This window comes from Perca flavescens, chromosome 2, assembly GCF_004354835.1.
Source record: "Perca flavescens isolate YP-PL-M2 chromosome 2, PFLA_1.0, whole genome shotgun sequence".
In the NCBI taxonomy this organism is placed as follows: domain Eukaryota; kingdom Metazoa; phylum Chordata; class Actinopteri; order Perciformes; family Percidae; genus Perca; species Perca flavescens.
In genome coordinates, this window is record NC_041332.1 from 33,520,887 (window position 1) to 33,538,075 (window position 17,189).

Here is a 17,189-nt window from a genome sequence, read left to right on the forward strand (position 1 = left end):
CTGAAAATATCTAAGCAGCACTTTATCTCACGCCCTGGTTTATCTGCACCGTATACTTACACTTTGAATTCATTGTTGTAAGACTACACTTACTTGAGACTCCCCAAAACATTCAAGTCCAAAGAAAATCCCAGAACAATAAAAAAATGTTTCTGTTTAAACTGATTGAACTGTGTTATATATAGCTCCTTATAAAAGTCTGTTCTGGGTCTAAATTGTGATCAAGTGTTTGGTTTTATGCACTAAAAATCTCCAACCTGAAGCTTTGCCTTGAAACACAGCATTGAAATAAAAAATGTTCCAATGTTGTGTCACTTTAATGGTCAGCAAAGGTCAGAGTGCTAAAACACAAGTAGGGCTTTAAATTAGCGTGCAATTTGCTAATGAAGACTTGTGACCAGACTCAGGATTCGTCCCAAAAGACAGCTCTGATCTGCACAACAACTTGGGGTACATTCTGCTGCGTAAAATGACTAAACTATCACTCATGGTCATGCTGTGTGTTGAGCCACAATAACAGCGGTGTTTGTTCTTCTTTTTGTTTCTACTGTCTGTTCTTTGCACTCTGCCCTCGCTACCCTTCAGTTTGTCTTTGTTCCCCTTCCTGCCCTGCCCATTTTAAATGCTTTTTTTTTTCTCGCTTCACCCAATTACTGTCGTTCTCTCCCCGTCTTCCTCTTATTCTCTCTATTATCACCTCACTTTAAATTACGTCATAATGCATCTGAGACATCTGTATGCAGATGTGTCCATCTGTCTGCTGTGTGTTTGTGCGGGCACGTGTTTGTTTGGTGCACTCAGCCCTCTGCGTGCAGTGTTTTTCTTGCATGCATCTATACTGCTGTAAAAAAGGGTAGAGTGTATTAAAGGGTATTTGTAGGGGGGAACAGGATCACAGTAGAGTTTATGACATACTCATCTCCTCAGAAATACAAAAATACACACTGAAATGCAAATGTCTTGAAAAACATGCAGATATTTTTGGGCCACCAGGTTAATAAAATGTGTTGAGTCTTATACACGTAGGAGTGTATATTTTGTTTGCATTTTTGTAGGTGTGTGTGTGTGTGTGTGTGTGTGTGTGTGTGTGTGTGCGTGTGTGTAGACATGCATGTGCGTTGATCCCGCTTGTGTGACGTGATTAGGAACGTCTGTCTCCCAGTGGGCCTCTCTCAGGCGTACCAGCTGCCATTTAGGGTGCGCTTGCACGTGTGTGTGTGTGTGTGTGAGTATGTGTGCGCATTTAAGCCTTCCAAATGTTCTTGGCTGCAAAGAGATCCAAGTACATGACTCAAACGTCACACCTCTTCTGCTGCTATCTTTCTGTCTCCCTCTCATTTACACATAACATTTTTATTTTCAGCTCATTCTGTCAACAGCAAGCTCTGTTTTCCAGCCCATATTGGCGTCAGTAACTTTTCACCTTTTTCTGTCCTTCTCTCTTACACACACCACACACACACATACTGAGTGCCAGTCTGTGTTCGCTACAGGAGGTCTCTTATACATTATTTGACATGATCGTGCATGTGTATATCTGTAGTGGGTGTCATAATAACCATCACATACAGTATTTTGTCCGATATTACCATAGAGATAAAGTGTAGCAACAGTATAAGCTTCATTTAGGTTCCATTTTGTTGTATTTTATTGTACAGGTGGTGCTTTTATTGCATCCAAAGCTTTCAAATGTGTCCATATGTATGCATTCATCTGCATAACTTTGAAATAGCATGCAAGCATTACACTAATGACAACAACAGTGCTTCTGGCTGCACACCAGATCAAAAGTCTTTCTCTTGTGTTGGCTTGTTGCAGCAACCAACCTCTGTTGTCTTCTCTTTTATATACAAAAGATTTTGATTCCTACGGGCTGTGAAGATGAACAAAAGGATAATTATGAAAAAGATGTGTGTACTGAGGTCTATTTTTTTTTAAGAAAGTGCGATGTGAATACTTGGACAAATTTTTTTGCTAGCTCTATGAATGAGTGAAAGAAAATGTATGAATCAGAGGAGCTTGTCAGCTCATGTTGGAGGTTAAATGTTAGAAAGAAAGACAAAGTGTGGAGATGTAAGGAGAAGAGCAGAGGATGTGACGTCAAGGGCGCTTTCGAGAAAGGGTATGTGTGAAAGCAAGAACACAGAGGCCTGGTAATGAAAAAAAGATGTCAGATTTGTTGCATAGGAGTCTGAGGGGATGCATGAATTCAACTCCTGAACACATAAAGGGGTGACAACAAGAACATGTAAATTGTGTACGTGCATGAGAGAGTGAGAAGTATGGTTATGAATATCTGTGCGTGCGTGCGTGCGTGCGTGGGAGAGAAAGAAAGAGAGAGGGATGGGGGCCCAGCAGGTGGAGGCAAGTTGTGTGACAAAGTAGTGACGCACTCAAACAAGCTTGGCAGCAACCAGCCCCCTCCCAATCTCTGCTGTGCTCCCTCTCTTCTCATGAATAAACTGGGAATCATTATTATTCATCTATTCAACATACTGTAGCTTCCACAGATATGTTCACATCCCCGCCCCCGACTGTGTCTGACGGATGAGTGACACAAGCGTCTTCCAATGGAATCCGCACAATTTACACGTACTCGACAAAGAAGGTGCGTCACGGAATGTTTCTGCTGCACAAAAGCTTGGAGACCAATTGGAATGAGAAGAATGAGCTGTCTGATGTGCTGGTTTCATCCTTATATAGGCATGACAAGCTGTGATTCCACCTCCGTGCCACATAGTGTGGTGTGTGTGTGTGTGTGTGTGTGTGTGTGTGTGTGTGTGTGTGTGCAGTGTGAGTATTTTGTATGTACTGTAACAGCTTTGTTGTATGTTTGCTCAATCTAGTACAGATTGTTGGACAAGGTTGTATTGAAGATGTATGCCTCCCCTACTAATCTTTAGAGCTGCGAAGATTAATCGATTACTTGTCAACTATTAAAGGAATCGGCAACTATTTTGAGTGATTTGAGTCAAGAAAAATTCTCTGATTCCAGCTTCTTAAATGTCCCTCCCCCCTTTCTGCTAAATCCCAAAATGGTCTCCTAAGCCCACAATGGAGAATCATAGACAGTATATAATGGACCAATAGACCCCGTTGCTCTGGACGGAGACCAGTGAAGGCTATTAGAAGCACTTTTCCGGTGATGGCCAGCTTTACTGCGCAGCCTCCTTCTGAGAGAATGTGACGTGAGCAACGTGTCTGAAAGTTGAAAGTCTTCTGGTAGCTGTGCCAAGAGAAATCTCAATCATTCCCAATCTTACAGATACGGAGACTGTAGGTGGATGTAAGGCGATAACATGGGCACAGGCTAATTATTGCTAACTAACATGCTAGTTAACATTAGTAATTAAACCTAAACAGCTCATGTAAGTCGAAACTGCCTGCAAGCTTCTCCTGTACTATACGGTAATTCCTCTACTATGCGACAGTAAGTCACTTGGTTATGACACAATCGTTAGCTTATATTTACAAAAACGTCTGCTACGGAGCCATAACGTGAGGTACAAGGTAATGAAGCCTTTTATACATTGTCATGTTTCTTTGGAACTAAACAACGGACAAATAGAGTCTTCAAACATTTCTGATGTAAAGTTATTCGCAGTCAAGTGAAGAAAAAAAAAAATGGCTGTCAGCGGAATGCTAACAGGAGGTGATGGCCAACATCAATGTTAGCAACAAAATGGCGCCATAGATGGCTTGAGTTCTGAAGCGAAGCTTACCCCCTTGGAGAGAATGAAGTGTGTGCATGAGCAGTGATTGACACGCAGTTAGACACCACCCCCTGTCCCTGATTGGTGCATCTGAACAGGGAGCTACTACAGGCTGTAGGTGGTGCCAGATAGGCCTGCACGATTCGGGGAAAAATATGAGTCACGATTCTTTAGCTTAGAATTGATATCATGATTCTCTGCCACGATTTTTTTTCTCACAAAGTGTAATGTTTATTGCACACATGAAACATGAATTAATGAATTAAGAAATTTATTTCAGACATATCAAAAATAAACCAAACAAAGCATCAAATAAATATACATAAATAAATAAGCAAAACATTCAATAAACAATAAATAACATTGGCCATCTTAGAAAAGGAGTAGTTCTGTGCACAGACATTCCATAATTTCACACCACTGATTGTAATGCACTGACTTTTTATAGTCGTGCGAACACCTCGAACCTTGAATTTAAACTTATCCCTGAAATTATATCCCCCTTCTCTATCAAAAAATAACTTCTGAATATTACCTGTTAGTAGTCTGTTTGTTGCTTTATACAAACTTTGTGCTACTTGAAATTCAAAGCTCTGGAATGTAAAAACAGTAAGTTGGTGTGATCATAATATTCTGCTTTATGAACTGTTCTTATGGCTCTTTTTTGTAGTGTGATCAGTGGTTGCAGTGTGCTTTTATAGGTGTTCCCCCAGACCTCCACACAGTAATTTAAATAAGATAAAACCAGTGAACAATATAGAATATGCAGTGATTTGTGATCCAATACGTTCTTTGCCTTACACAGGACACTTTAGATTGAACTTGTTTTATATGAGGTTTCCAGCAGAGCTTGTGATCTATAATCACACCAATAAATCTATTTACATACACTCTTTCAATAGTCACACTATCTATCTTAACATGCACTTGATTATTTGACTTACAATTTCCAAACATAATATTGGTTTTACTCAAAGTTAATGACAATGTATTACTGTCAAAACATCTTTTTAATTTGCTCATTTCAGATGTGATTAACTCCAGAAGCTCCTAAAATCCTCACCAGTACAAAAAATATTTGTGTAATCTGCAAATAAGACAACGTTTAGAAATGCTGATGTTTTACATAAATCATTTATGTAGAGAATAAAAAGAATTGGCCCCCACACTGACACCAAAAGTAATGTCCAAACAAGACGACATGTTTTCACCCATCTTCACAAACTGTTGCCTGTTATGTAGATAGCTTCTCAGCCAGTTCAGAACAACCCCCGTGATACCATACCATTCAAGTTTACTGATTAATCTGTCATGATTTATTGTATTGAATGCCTTCTTGAGATCAATAAATATCCCAGCTGCATATTTTTTTTGGCATTTGTAATTTCTTCAATTAGCTCGATAACGGCTAAAGATGTAGATCTGTTGGGTCTGAATCCATATTGACTCTCATTTAGTATGTTGTGTTTATTGATGAATTTGTTAAGCCTGCCAATGAAGAGTTTTTCTAAGATTTAGGAAAATTGAGGAAGCAAGGAAACAGGCCTGTAATTTGTGAAGTGGTGTTTGTCTCCAGTTTTGTGGTATGACCTTTGCAATTTTAATTTTACTTGGGAATTTACCAGTTTGAAATTTTCTAAACTATTCTCATGTCAGTATCATTAGAGTCAGTTGAATTTTAGTTTTTACATTTATGAACAATCTCTATAATTTCCCTCTCTTCCACTGCTGAAGAAACATTGAGTAAGGATTATTTTCAATGAAATCAACATTCTTCTCGTCAGGAGAATCAGGGATTTTTTCTGCAAGCTTTGGTCCAACATTTACAAAATAACTATTGAAGCCATTTACTACATCATCCATATTATTAATAATCATATCATTATTAATAAAGTGATGGTGATAATTATCTTGTGTAGAACCATTACCAATAATAATATTTAATATATTCCATAAACCTATAATATTTTTTTCATTAATATCTAATAATTTGCTAAATATTCTTTCCTACAATTTCTCATAATACTAGTTAGCTTGTTTTTATATTTCTTATACTTTGTTTCTACCTTTTTGGTTCTTTTTTTTGTGAATTATTTATATAGTGAATTTTTTACAGGCATTTTGTAATCCCTTTGTTAACCATGGTCTATCTGAATATTTATGTTTTCTATTGATTCGTTTAAATGGACAGTTTTTATCATACAACAATTTAAATACCCCTAAGAATATGTCATATGCTTTATCAATGTTTTCTATATTATATACCTTTCCCAATTTTGATTTAATAATTCATTTTTTAAAGCGTTTAATGCCACGTCTGTCCGTACTCGTCTGTACTCAAATTTAATCTCCTGCTTTTCCTTCTTATAGTCATTATCAAAAACTGTAAAGACTGGTAGATGGTCACTGATGTCATTGATCAGTAATCCACTTATTGTATTATTTTCTGTAATATTCGTAAATATGTTGTCAATCAAAGTGGCACAGTGAGATGTAATCCTGCTGGGTCTAGTAATTTTTGGATATAGGCTTAATCTGTACATTGTGTTCATAAAGTCTTCAGTTGGTTTGTGGTTATTTGGATTAAGCAGATCTATGTTAAAATCCGTACAGATGAACATGACCTTTTGATTTGACATTGTGAACATGTCTTCCATCCACCCCTTGAATAGTTCAATATTGGAACCTGGTGCTCTATAAACACAGCTAACAATTACATTCTTTTTTCTTTTCGATGCAGATTTCAATTGTTAAACATTCTATTGCAGTTGTCATTTCCTCTACCACCTTAAAATTGAGGTTTTTGTCCACATACACAGCCACGCCTCCTCCAGACTTGTTCTCCCTGTTCTTATAATTCAGTTCATAACCATCTAATTCAAAGTCCATACCTTTTTCAGGATTAATTCACGTTTCCGATATTGCATTTATGTTAAACGGTTTTGTGAAATGACGTAAATATTCCTTAATATTGAGAACATTTGCATACAGACTTGTGCATACTGTTGAAATGAATAATTGATAGTTTCTGATCTGTGTTGATGGTCTTGTTGTACTGAACATCGGTGTAATAGCTGCAGTGGTCATTGATGTTAAAGACAAAGTTATTTTCTGGGTCGATATCGTGCTCAATGTCTTATGAATTATGTTCAGTGTATTCAAATGTTGTAAGTTCCAGCTTATCACAATCAGCAAACAGTTGAGTTATAGGTAACGGTGTACTATCTCCGGATGTAGGCCGAGATGAATGATTATTTTCAGAGTGTGTCATGTTTGAGGTGAGTGGGTTTATTAGTTTGTCTTGTCCAAATCCGTGATGTCTTTGATCACCATCACTTTTGCCTCCTCAGGTGTTCCGTTTAGTTTTATGAAGATTTAGCAGTTTGGGGACCATGTAGATTGTATTTTCTTCTGCTTCTTCAGGAATCGTGTTGTCCAGGTGATATCAGCATTTCGTTTGGTGAGATGTTCATTCATGTAGACGTCTGTTCCCTTCAACTTCCTTCCTTGTTTCAGTAGTGCAATTTTGTGTTTTCGGTTAACAAACCTCATTATAATGGCTTGCTTGTCGCTGTTATTTCTCCGGGGCAGAGGGTGACAAGCCTCAATGGCATCACAGTCCAATTTCATCCCTTTGGACTGTAGAAAGGCTGCCACTTGTTGCTCCACGGAGTCAGAAACCGACTCTCCAGGCTTACGATTATGGTCAGTGGTCACTGTCACTGCCCGTGCGTACGACCAAGGTTTTATTTTGAACTCCGTTACAATAACATCATTCATTCTCATGTACTGCTCTAGGTCCGCCACTCTGTTCTCCAGGAAGGCAAGTCTGTTGTTTTTCTCTTCATTTTGAAGCCGGAGAGCCTTTACTTCCGCAACCAGATCTAAAATGGCTTTTTGCTGCAGCCTGACAGCAGTAATCTCTTCAGAGAGAAAGTCAAGCAATCTCTTAAAGTCATCGATTTTCCTCTATCATCGCTTCTTCGGAGGCTTGACTTCGTCTGGTTCTTTTAGCAGTCGGAATCCTCTGAGCACATACTCAAACCTCAGATGTGTGTCCTGGATCTTAGGAATCTCAAAAATGACAAAATAGAACAAATTGGCAGTACCAAACATGTATATTTTTTGGCACCTATAGCACATTGCGCATCACCACAAGCCTGTAAACATACAGGCTTCAATAAATAAAGTACATACTGGCAATTTAAGTACAGTAGGCTACCAAAAATAGTTACAGAATGAGGAGGGTGGGTTTTGATTAGAACTGATTAACTGGTGATAAAAGAGATTACTTGGCTGCCAGTATGATCAGGATGAATGATTACAGAAACCAACAACCTACATGAGAGTAATGCATGAGAATGAACCTGACGTTTATAGTAATGGTGGTTCCATATACATAACTCAATGTATGAATGTGTGTGTAATAATGTAATGGAAGAATGTTTTTTTTGTAAAGCCCTCTGAGGTGACACATTGTTATTCAAGTTCATGTTTATGAATGGAGCCGCTAACCCTAACCCTAACCCTAGTTTATCTTTTAGGCAGAAATTATCACATGTCCACAACAGTTTGGGGGTATAGTATGTTTGGATCAAACTAACTGTGTTTAAATTGTATTAAGATTCATTACTGGTTGTGAACCACTCACCCAGCATTGCCCTCTGTACTCTCTGCTTAATTTGGTCATCATTATCCATATGTAGACTTTCGCGCTGGTATAACTTCATCTACAAATCCATCCTTGGATTGCTGCCCACATATTTATCCAGTTACGTATCACGCAAGCACTGCAGTCGCAGCCTACGCTCCCAGGCCTTTATTACCTTCCACGTCTCATCAGTTCATACAAAGCTTGGCAAAAAGGCTTTCTCTTTTTCTGCCCACTCAACCTGGAATGCACTGCAGCAGGACCTATAATTGTCCAGCTTGAGCCCGCAAGGGGATTCTAAACTCATTTTAAGGGCACTGGAAAAAACGTCTTTGGAATCTTGTTCTCTGTTTTTAGTACTAGTACTGGTGTTTTAAGTCTACTTGAGACTTTCATTCAAATATTGTATTTTCTGATTGGTAACTCTTGTTAATACTGTTGTAGCGTGTTTGTCTGTCTGTAACTGATGATGTGTAAACAGGTCTCTCTTGAGAATGAGACCCTGTGTCTCAATGAGATAACCTGTATAAATAAAGGTTTAATATAAAATCGTATATCTACATGTGATGCTCAACATTGCTAATAATCATTATTATTTAATTACCATCATAGTTGGTGTTGTCTTTTCTTCTTATTACATGAAGTCAGCATATTGCAAAAGCAAGTGTCATTTATGTTATTGGAGCATTGTACCTTTCACTGTGCTTGAACTGTCTGTGAATAGGAATGAAGTTTACACTGCTCGTGCTCTGTTTTCATCTCCACGTTTCCTGTTCTCCGTTTTTCTCAGTACAATAGTTGCACAGTTGAGAAAGCTGGACAACTGCCTCGAGGACTTACACAGCGTGCGTGCGTGCGTGCGTGCGTGCGTGCGTGCGTGCGTGCGTGCATGCTTTTATTGCTTTGGGTGTTTGACTGGACACTCACCAAGACATAGAAAGAAACGCCCACACAAGCACATTTTGTTTATACAAGTATGAATATATTCATTCTTTATGTTGCATCTTTCACTAACACACTTCTTTTTCTATCACAGTAAAAATCAATAACAAATAATACTCAGAGAAGATGCACATTGACAGACTGAACAGGGAAACAAATGGTATAACTGGCACTTTGGTCGACTGACAGTGACCCCACTGTCATGGCCACTGAAGAGCACCGTGGCTCAGTTTGACCCTCCTCCACGAGACTCAATAAGAGACTAAACAGCAAGATCACACCGAATATTTCCCATAATCATTCTTAATCAAGAACTCCATTGATAGAAAATCGTTTTTTTTCCTGTAACTCTGTAAACAGATTGTGTGAGATTGTTTCCATCAAAGCAAGGCTGACTGGCTGTGTGTGTGTGTGTGTGTGTGTGTGTGTGTGTGTGTGTGTGTGTGTGTGTGTGTGTGTGTGCGTACATGCGTGTGTGTGTGTGCGTACATGTGTACATGTGTGTGTGGGTACCTCTCTCTAAGAAAACCTCCCACTCTTTCACTCCTACTACATCTTGGCCTTGCCCTCGTCTCCTCTATTGGAGCTGGGGGCCCTCTACTTCTATCTTATTTTTGGCCTTGAGAGACGGTGGATGCTATAGGAAAACGGTGTGCAAATTAAAGTAAGGGGGGGAAAAGCACACATACAATGTGGGAGGGATTGATAAAGGTTGGCTGCTGAATGAGAGAGTGCATCTCTATATTTGGTAACTTCCTCCTTCTCCCTTTTTTTCGCACTACTTCTGCTGCTCGCTCCGAACATTTTATTCTTATTTTTGCAGTCTCAGCATTGTTTGACTGTTAAGCTCACTCTCCTCTATCGCTTCCAATTATCGCCATCAGTCTGTCTGCGTGTCAGTGTGTCAGTCCTAAGGTGTCTCCTGCTCTCTGCAGCTCTAACAGTCACCCATTGCTCTCTTAGTGTATTTACAAACTAGCCAATTTGCACCTTGTCTGTCCATCTGGCACCGCCCACCGATGAGTCAGGGCAGTGACAAACCTGCTGACGTATTTGCCTTTTGAAGAGGAGCCGCCAGCTTGTGGATCCATTCATCCTCATTTATCCAGACACTCACAGACAGATGTCCATCACAGCCAGAGCTATTCAGAGTGTCTCTAGCTGTGACATCAGATCCATGTGCTTGGCCCTTTCAGTCCCCTATAGTCACGTTTTAGTTACACAGCGGCAATCTGCTACTTTTTTGTTGGATTTTAGTTTTTAGTTGTTTTGTCACATTTGTTATTTGCTTTTGCTTCCAACACAAAATCCCTTTTTTTTTTTAAGTAAGTTTTGCAAATACTGCCCCAAAGAAAAGCATGATTCAGGAAATATTCGGTGTAATTTTTTTATCAAGATCTTCTGCATCCAAGTCAACAATCTTTACACAGTATATCAATATGTCACAGAAAGACAAAAACTGAAATCTCTGGCTTCCTGACAGGAAGAATTCTCTCCTTGTGGTTGTCTCGAATGACACCACGTTTACAGAAAATGGTGTGATGGTGGTGTGAGCTGGATGGATGGAACAACTACCAATGAGTGGGTTTATTACTTTGCTCCTGCTGCTTCTGCCGCCAGCACTGTCCTTCACAGTGTCAAACTGTTTTCTCGCTGTCTCTTTTCTTTTTGCTGCATGAACACTGTCCCCCTCCTCCTTCCCTTTTTCTCTCTTCCTCTTTCTAATCCTCTTTCATTGGAAACAACCCTCCCTTCCTCTCCCTGTCATTTTCCTTGCCAACCTTCCTTCTCCATCTATGTCTCTGCATTCCTCTCTCTCTCTCTCTCTCTCTCTCTCTCTCTCTCTCTCTCTCTCTCTCTCTCTCTCTCTCTCTCTCACTCTATCTCTCTATCTCTCTCTCTCTCAGCCTTACTGTGCTCGGTCCTGTCAAAGCACTAGCCTTCTCTCCCAGATGAAGATGAAAATGATTGAACTGGACCACAGAAATCAGATATCACAAAAGTACATACCTATTTACATAACACTTTAAGTGACTTTAAGTCATTACTGATTCTAACAGTAATTGCAGTATTGGTAGCAGCCAGTTAATCGGATGCACTAATAAGCAATAGTAGTTATACTGTAACTAAGTTGAGGTGACAACATTGACAACATCATTCACAGCTGCTATCAAATTGCACTGATATTAGTGATGGACTCAGCCCTCATAGCCCTGATTACAGGGAATCATAAACGTGACACCATACAGGTGAGACACAGAAAGTCATACCTGTAGAGTATTGTAAATGTATATGAACTTAGCTGAATAACTCTTATCAGCCCTGGTAGTGTTAAGCCCTGTAGGTGGTAGATTCAGAATCTAACCGTCCCCCTATCTCCCTTGCTGTGCCTTTAGAAATGGCTAACAGCAAAGCGGGCAAAGGGGGTGTAGAGTCTAACAGGTAACCTCGCAGCCTTTAAAACAGGCGGGAAGTGGGTAGGGGTGTGGGGCTAAGAGTCAAATTCAGCCGAACAGCAGGTGGAGGTTGAGGCATAGGCTGAAAACAGAAAGGGCTAGTAGTGAGAGGAAAGAGGGCGATGAGGACGAGGGAGAGGAGGAAGATGGAGGCAGGTCAAACTCAGGTGGGCAGTCGAGCTCGAAGCATCGCAGGGTGACACCTGAGTCCTCGTTGCCGTAGTTTGCCCAGTACTCTTCTGCGTCGAGTTTGGGCAGTGCCAGCTCTTCCTCCCCTAACTCGTACTTGACTACCGAGGTGGTTGTGGATGGGCCTTTGCCGTACAAACCAGCTTTGACAGTCTCGGAGGATTTCTCAAAAAGGCCTTTTGTGGATGACTGGGGCTTGTTCTTGTGGAACCACCAGCGGGTTTTGGTGCTGAAGGTGGTGGTGGTGGAGCCAGCGATGGAGCCAGGGTCGGGCAGGGGGCAGAGGGCGAAGTCCATCTCGCGGAGGAAGCGGAGGTCCTGGTTGCGTCGGTTGGAAGGGGAGGCGCAGATCACCTCAGATGAAGAGACGCGGGCCTCGCGAAACCACTCCCACAGGGCGCGGGCCTCGCAGCCGCAGGACCAGGGGTTGGCATTGAGGCGGAGGAACTCGATGCCCTGCGTGTCCCTCAGGGCCTGGCTGGGCATCTCGGCCAAGGAGTTGTTGAAGAGAAAGAGCATGGTCAGGCGGCCGAGGTCGCGAAAGGCGCGGCGGTTCACCTGCCTGATGCGGTTGTCGTGGAGGAGAAGGCGGTCGAGGTTGACCAGGCCGCGGAACACGTTCTCTGAGAGGGTGCGGATACGGTTGCCATGCAGGAATAGCTGGCTCAGGTTGATAAGGTCAGAAAAGATGTCGTCCTGCAGGAAGTGAAGATTATTCTCCTGAGGAAGAAAATAAAAGAGGAGAAGGGATTTAGCATTAAAAGACACATTGAGATGATAATATTTGTAATTTGTATTTTTGTGATGCTGTGTATGTGTATGTGTGGGTGGCTGCATGTTTATGTGTCCTTGTCAAACTGTGTGTCTGTGTGTCAGAGTTATCTGCATGCATTTGTATGTCTCTCCGGCGCCCCTACCTGCAGATAGAGAAACTGCAGGCTGTAAAGCTTGTGGAAGATGTCATGGGGCAGGGCAGCGAGCCGGCAGCGGTGCATGTGGAGGCTCTGGAGCTTCTCTAGGCCGCGGAAGGCTCCCCCCTCCAGCCTGTGGAGGTTGGGGTTGTCTCCCAGGTCCAACTCCTCCAAGTCCCTCAGCTCACTGAAGGACCCTGCCTCAATCCACGTGATGTTGTTGGAGTACAACCACAGGACCTGAGGCAAGAAAATACATGCATTGAACGGTGTTTATTATTCTCCGTGGATATTACTTCACTTTAAATGTGAAAAATATTAACAGCAATGCTGAAATACAACTTCTCTGTGCCTCAAAAAATAAAACATAGCTTCACACTTCTCCTTCCCAGCCTCCAAATTGTCCAGACTCTCCGAATCTTACCTGAGTCCCGAAGCCAAAAGAGCCAACTCTAAGCTCCGTGATGCGGTTGTTCTGGAGGAATACACGCTGCGACTCATTGGGCACTCCGACCGGGACGGCGGTGAAGTTCTGCGCCTGGCAGCTCACAGTCATGGGCGTCGGGTAGCACACGCACAGGTGCGGACACGCCGACGCCGGACTAGGCTTGCCCAGGACCAGCCACACCACCAGCCAGAGGGAGAGACCGCCTGGAGAGGAGCAGGGAGAGAAGGAAGTGAGCGGGAGCTGTCCGTGGTGCTGATATCATCCGGTATTATACATCACAACAGCACACTGAGTCCAAACCGGTGCACATTCTTACTTACTTATTGCATTGGTATATTAGTTGGAATAACATTTAGACTATCTACACTTTACAGCTTTATGTTTCTACGATAAATTAAGTTTACGCCTCAGCACTACACTTGCACCAACCATTACGCACAGCCTGATCACAAAAATGTCAAAACATAGCTTTCTTAGCGTTAATTCAAAGTTCTTCATATATTCCACTTCACATTCTGCAATCTCTCTCTCTCTCTCTCTCTCTCTCTCTCTCTCTCTCTCTCTCTCTCTCTCTCTCTCTCTCTCTCTCTCTCTCTGTATATATCTATTATATATTTTATAAGTCATAAAATAAGTCATTTTCTGACAGAACTTCCGAGTTTCCTTTCGAATTTGTAATCATCCAATCATCCATATCCATAGCCATGTTATATTTCATATAAAAAGTAGGCTACCGCAAGCTGTCTTAGAATAAAAACTTAGAAATGGTTGAAAAATAAGTGAAAAGCAGCATTAGTTCTATGTTTGTAGTGTCCATGTATCTAAAACCAAAGAAGACAGAGACAAACTTACTTTTGCAGTTGCGCATGATGGAGCATCGTCGGCTCCGAGTAATCGAAGAGGTGTCCATCCTGAACCAAAGCCCAAAGCGAGTTAGCCTAAGAGGGCGAAGTAAAGCCTGCTATCTCCGCTGATGCCCTGGTTCCCGAGTCGGAGCGACTGAGAGTGTGCCGGTTGATGGCTACCAGTGTCCCATATATACTCAAGCATCCCGTTATTGCCTACGGCAGTGGGCACCCAGGAATCTCCTACGTCACCGATACGGGGTCATGAATGAGTGAGGGCGGCAAGAAACGGAAAGGGGAGGGGCCGACCGTAGGGGATTCTCTTGGAGAGTTTGTATGCGCGTAAAGACTGGTTGGAGACGTGCGCTCAGACTCTGAGAGGAGGAGACTTTCTCGACGCACATAGAAAAAAAGAGGGAGGGAGTGCGAGAGAGTGAAAGTAGAAATGGTGAAGGGGGGGGGCACGGCACGGTGCCCGGTAATGATGACTGGGCTCTGTGGAGGAGCGTAGAACGGGTAGGAGAAGAGCGCACAGCTCGTTTCCTGGCTGGCTCTCTCAGAGACCGTTATGGGCTGCTTCCGGCGCGCTGCAGCCAGACAGAAAGCTACAGATAAGGGCTTAGATGGTTCTGCCTTAGAAAAAGGAGGATGCCCCCGATTTATGATTCAAACGCAAGGGAGAATTCGGTGCCAGAAAAGAATCACACAAAACAACCATGACCAAGTAGTATTTGTTGTGGAGGCTAAATATGAAATGCTCCAGTCATTCTGTTTGTACAATTATAGCTCATGAGATAAATCATTTTAAGATGGAGATAAGCGGCTAAACAAGAGTGGTCAGATAGAAGTCTTCTTTTTTTTAATATTTAAGGACGTTTGGAATATGTAAAAATGAATGGGACTTGTCAAATATATTTTCTTTTTTTATTGCACAATTTGAAATATTATTAATTAGGTTTATAAATGGGGGAAATGGACTAGTAATTAAGCCAACAAGCAGAAAGACAGCAAAACACAACAGATGCCTCAATATGCACACCACTTCAAGTCTGTTTTGCTGTGTGTCTGTGCCTCAAGCTGTCATTGCTTGTGTCAAACCACTTGCTGTAAGACAGCAAGATAGCATCCATTGTGACCATGATACAGTGGGATTAATAAAGATTTACTGCTTTAATGGACTGAGTGGAGCTACAATACATTGTGTTGTAAACCCATACAGCAGCCCTGTATACCGTTGTGACACTTTTAATTGTGTTGACACTAAAACATATTAATTTAATTTGAGGCTTGCTTTGTGGCATGGAGCTTGTATTAGATATTTCTAAAGGTTTGTTCCTCCATCAATGTAAGGTGTAGGGTGGACAAAATATTAGAAACACTTTGGTCCAATATAAGAACACTATAAAGCGTCAAATTGAGTCAATAAACCAACAACTAAGTTTGTTTTGTATTGCATTACATTGAAGGTGTTTCTATGTTTCATCCAGTCAGTGGTGGAATACAGCTAAGTACCTTGACTCAAGTACTGAACTTAAGTAAAAAAAAATGGAGATACTTCTACTTTACTTTATTTTAATCTCATGCCACTTTCTACTCCACTACACTTCCGAAGGAAATTTGTAATTTTTACTCCACCACAATTATTTGATAAGTTTAGTTACTTTACAAAATACAAACATATGAAAATGTACAAGTTCAGCTGAAACAATGCAGCTTATGGGAGGATTTGCTACTTTTTCTTTTAATTATTTTAATAATATTGATTGATAAAAAGAAATGATAAATTGAGTACTTTTGAGTACATTTTCCTAATTGTACGTACATACTTTGACTTAAGTAAAATTTTTCGATGCAGGACTTTTACTGTAACAGAGTATGTTTACAGTGCAGTATTAGTACTTTGGTCTAACTGCTTCCATTCTTCCAATACATCCATGACCAGTAGTCAGCATTGATCTACATCAGTGGTTTTCACAGTGGGGTCCAGGGACCCCCAGGGGTCCTTGAGGGAGTTCCAGGGATGCCCCAGCAAAAAGGGGAATAATTTATGTTTATTATAATTCCATCCATAAGTAACACAATTACATAATGTAGGACTATTTAAGTCATTGATTTCATACATATTCTGTAATAAAAAAAACATCTAAAAGCAAAGATCCAATCAAATGGGAGTCCATGGTCTAATTTGTACCAGTTTAGGGGTCCTTGAAGTGAAATCGTTTAGGAACCACTGCTCTAAATAAATACCAAAGAACACTCACTTTTTTTGCCATTTTATCCAATTTTGAAACATCATAAGAAGCTGCACCCGGAGATTAAAGTGTAGCAATGCAAAGGATCAACATATTATGAAAAAGTGCAGCTACATTATAAAGAGTAGGATGGAAAAGCACAAAACACGCTCTGAGACCTAATTAGTTCAAGAGTCTTATGCAGGCTTTCAAATGAGATCAGCTTTTAAGGTCCAAAATAGTGCTCTTTGTTTTGCACTGGTTTGCTTTCCTGTTTCCTTCTGCTTACTGTATGACTCACCTTTGCTTTAATAATTGATTAGTTTGGTCGTGTAGGCTCTATCTCTATAAAGTCCTTTATGAAATGCTATAAAGGGCATTATAATAATATTTCCTAAGAACATTTTATTAGTGTTAATGCTCTTAAGATACTATGTAACACTTAGAAATTATATGAAAATAACCTTCATTCATTCCAAGCGTTCCAGCCATGCCTGCGGCACTAGAACAGGTTAGAGTCGACCTTGGAGACTAATGCCAGCCTCTTTTGTATGTCTGACATTGGAAATAAAAAGATGAATGGAGATTACTGCTCAGACCGAAAGTCATGAGGAGGTAGACAACAGAAGCGAACCCATTCATAGTAACACACAGGCGGCTCAACGTGCTTCAATCTGCGCAAAGCCAACTGAGCCACAGGCATCATAAACAAATGAGTAATTGAGGGGATCCATTACTCGATGTGTGTTGCTGTTCCCTCACACGTCATGCTTTGTCCTTATCTGGACTTGTGGACGAGCTTT

At 41.0% G+C, this 17,189-nt stretch overlaps 1 protein-coding gene across 1 annotated transcript; it reads right to left on the reverse strand.

Annotated features, from left to right (window-relative positions):
* Window positions 1-10,728: 10,728 nt before the first annotated feature.
* rtn4rl2a (reticulon 4 receptor-like 2 a) lies at window positions 10,729-14,348 on the reverse strand. The gene is made up of 4 exons (XM_028605309.1): window positions 14,163-14,348; window positions 13,287-13,513; window positions 12,869-13,102; window positions 10,729-12,671 (listed from the first exon to the last, which is right to left on the reverse strand). The coding sequence occupies exons 1-4, from the start codon at window positions 14,218-14,220 to the stop codon at window positions 11,811-11,813; spliced, it is 1,380 nt and encodes a 459-aa protein (XP_028461110.1). The 5' UTR covers window positions 14,221-14,348; the 3' UTR covers window positions 10,729-11,810.
* Between the last annotated feature and the right edge of the window lie 2,841 nt (window positions 14,349-17,189).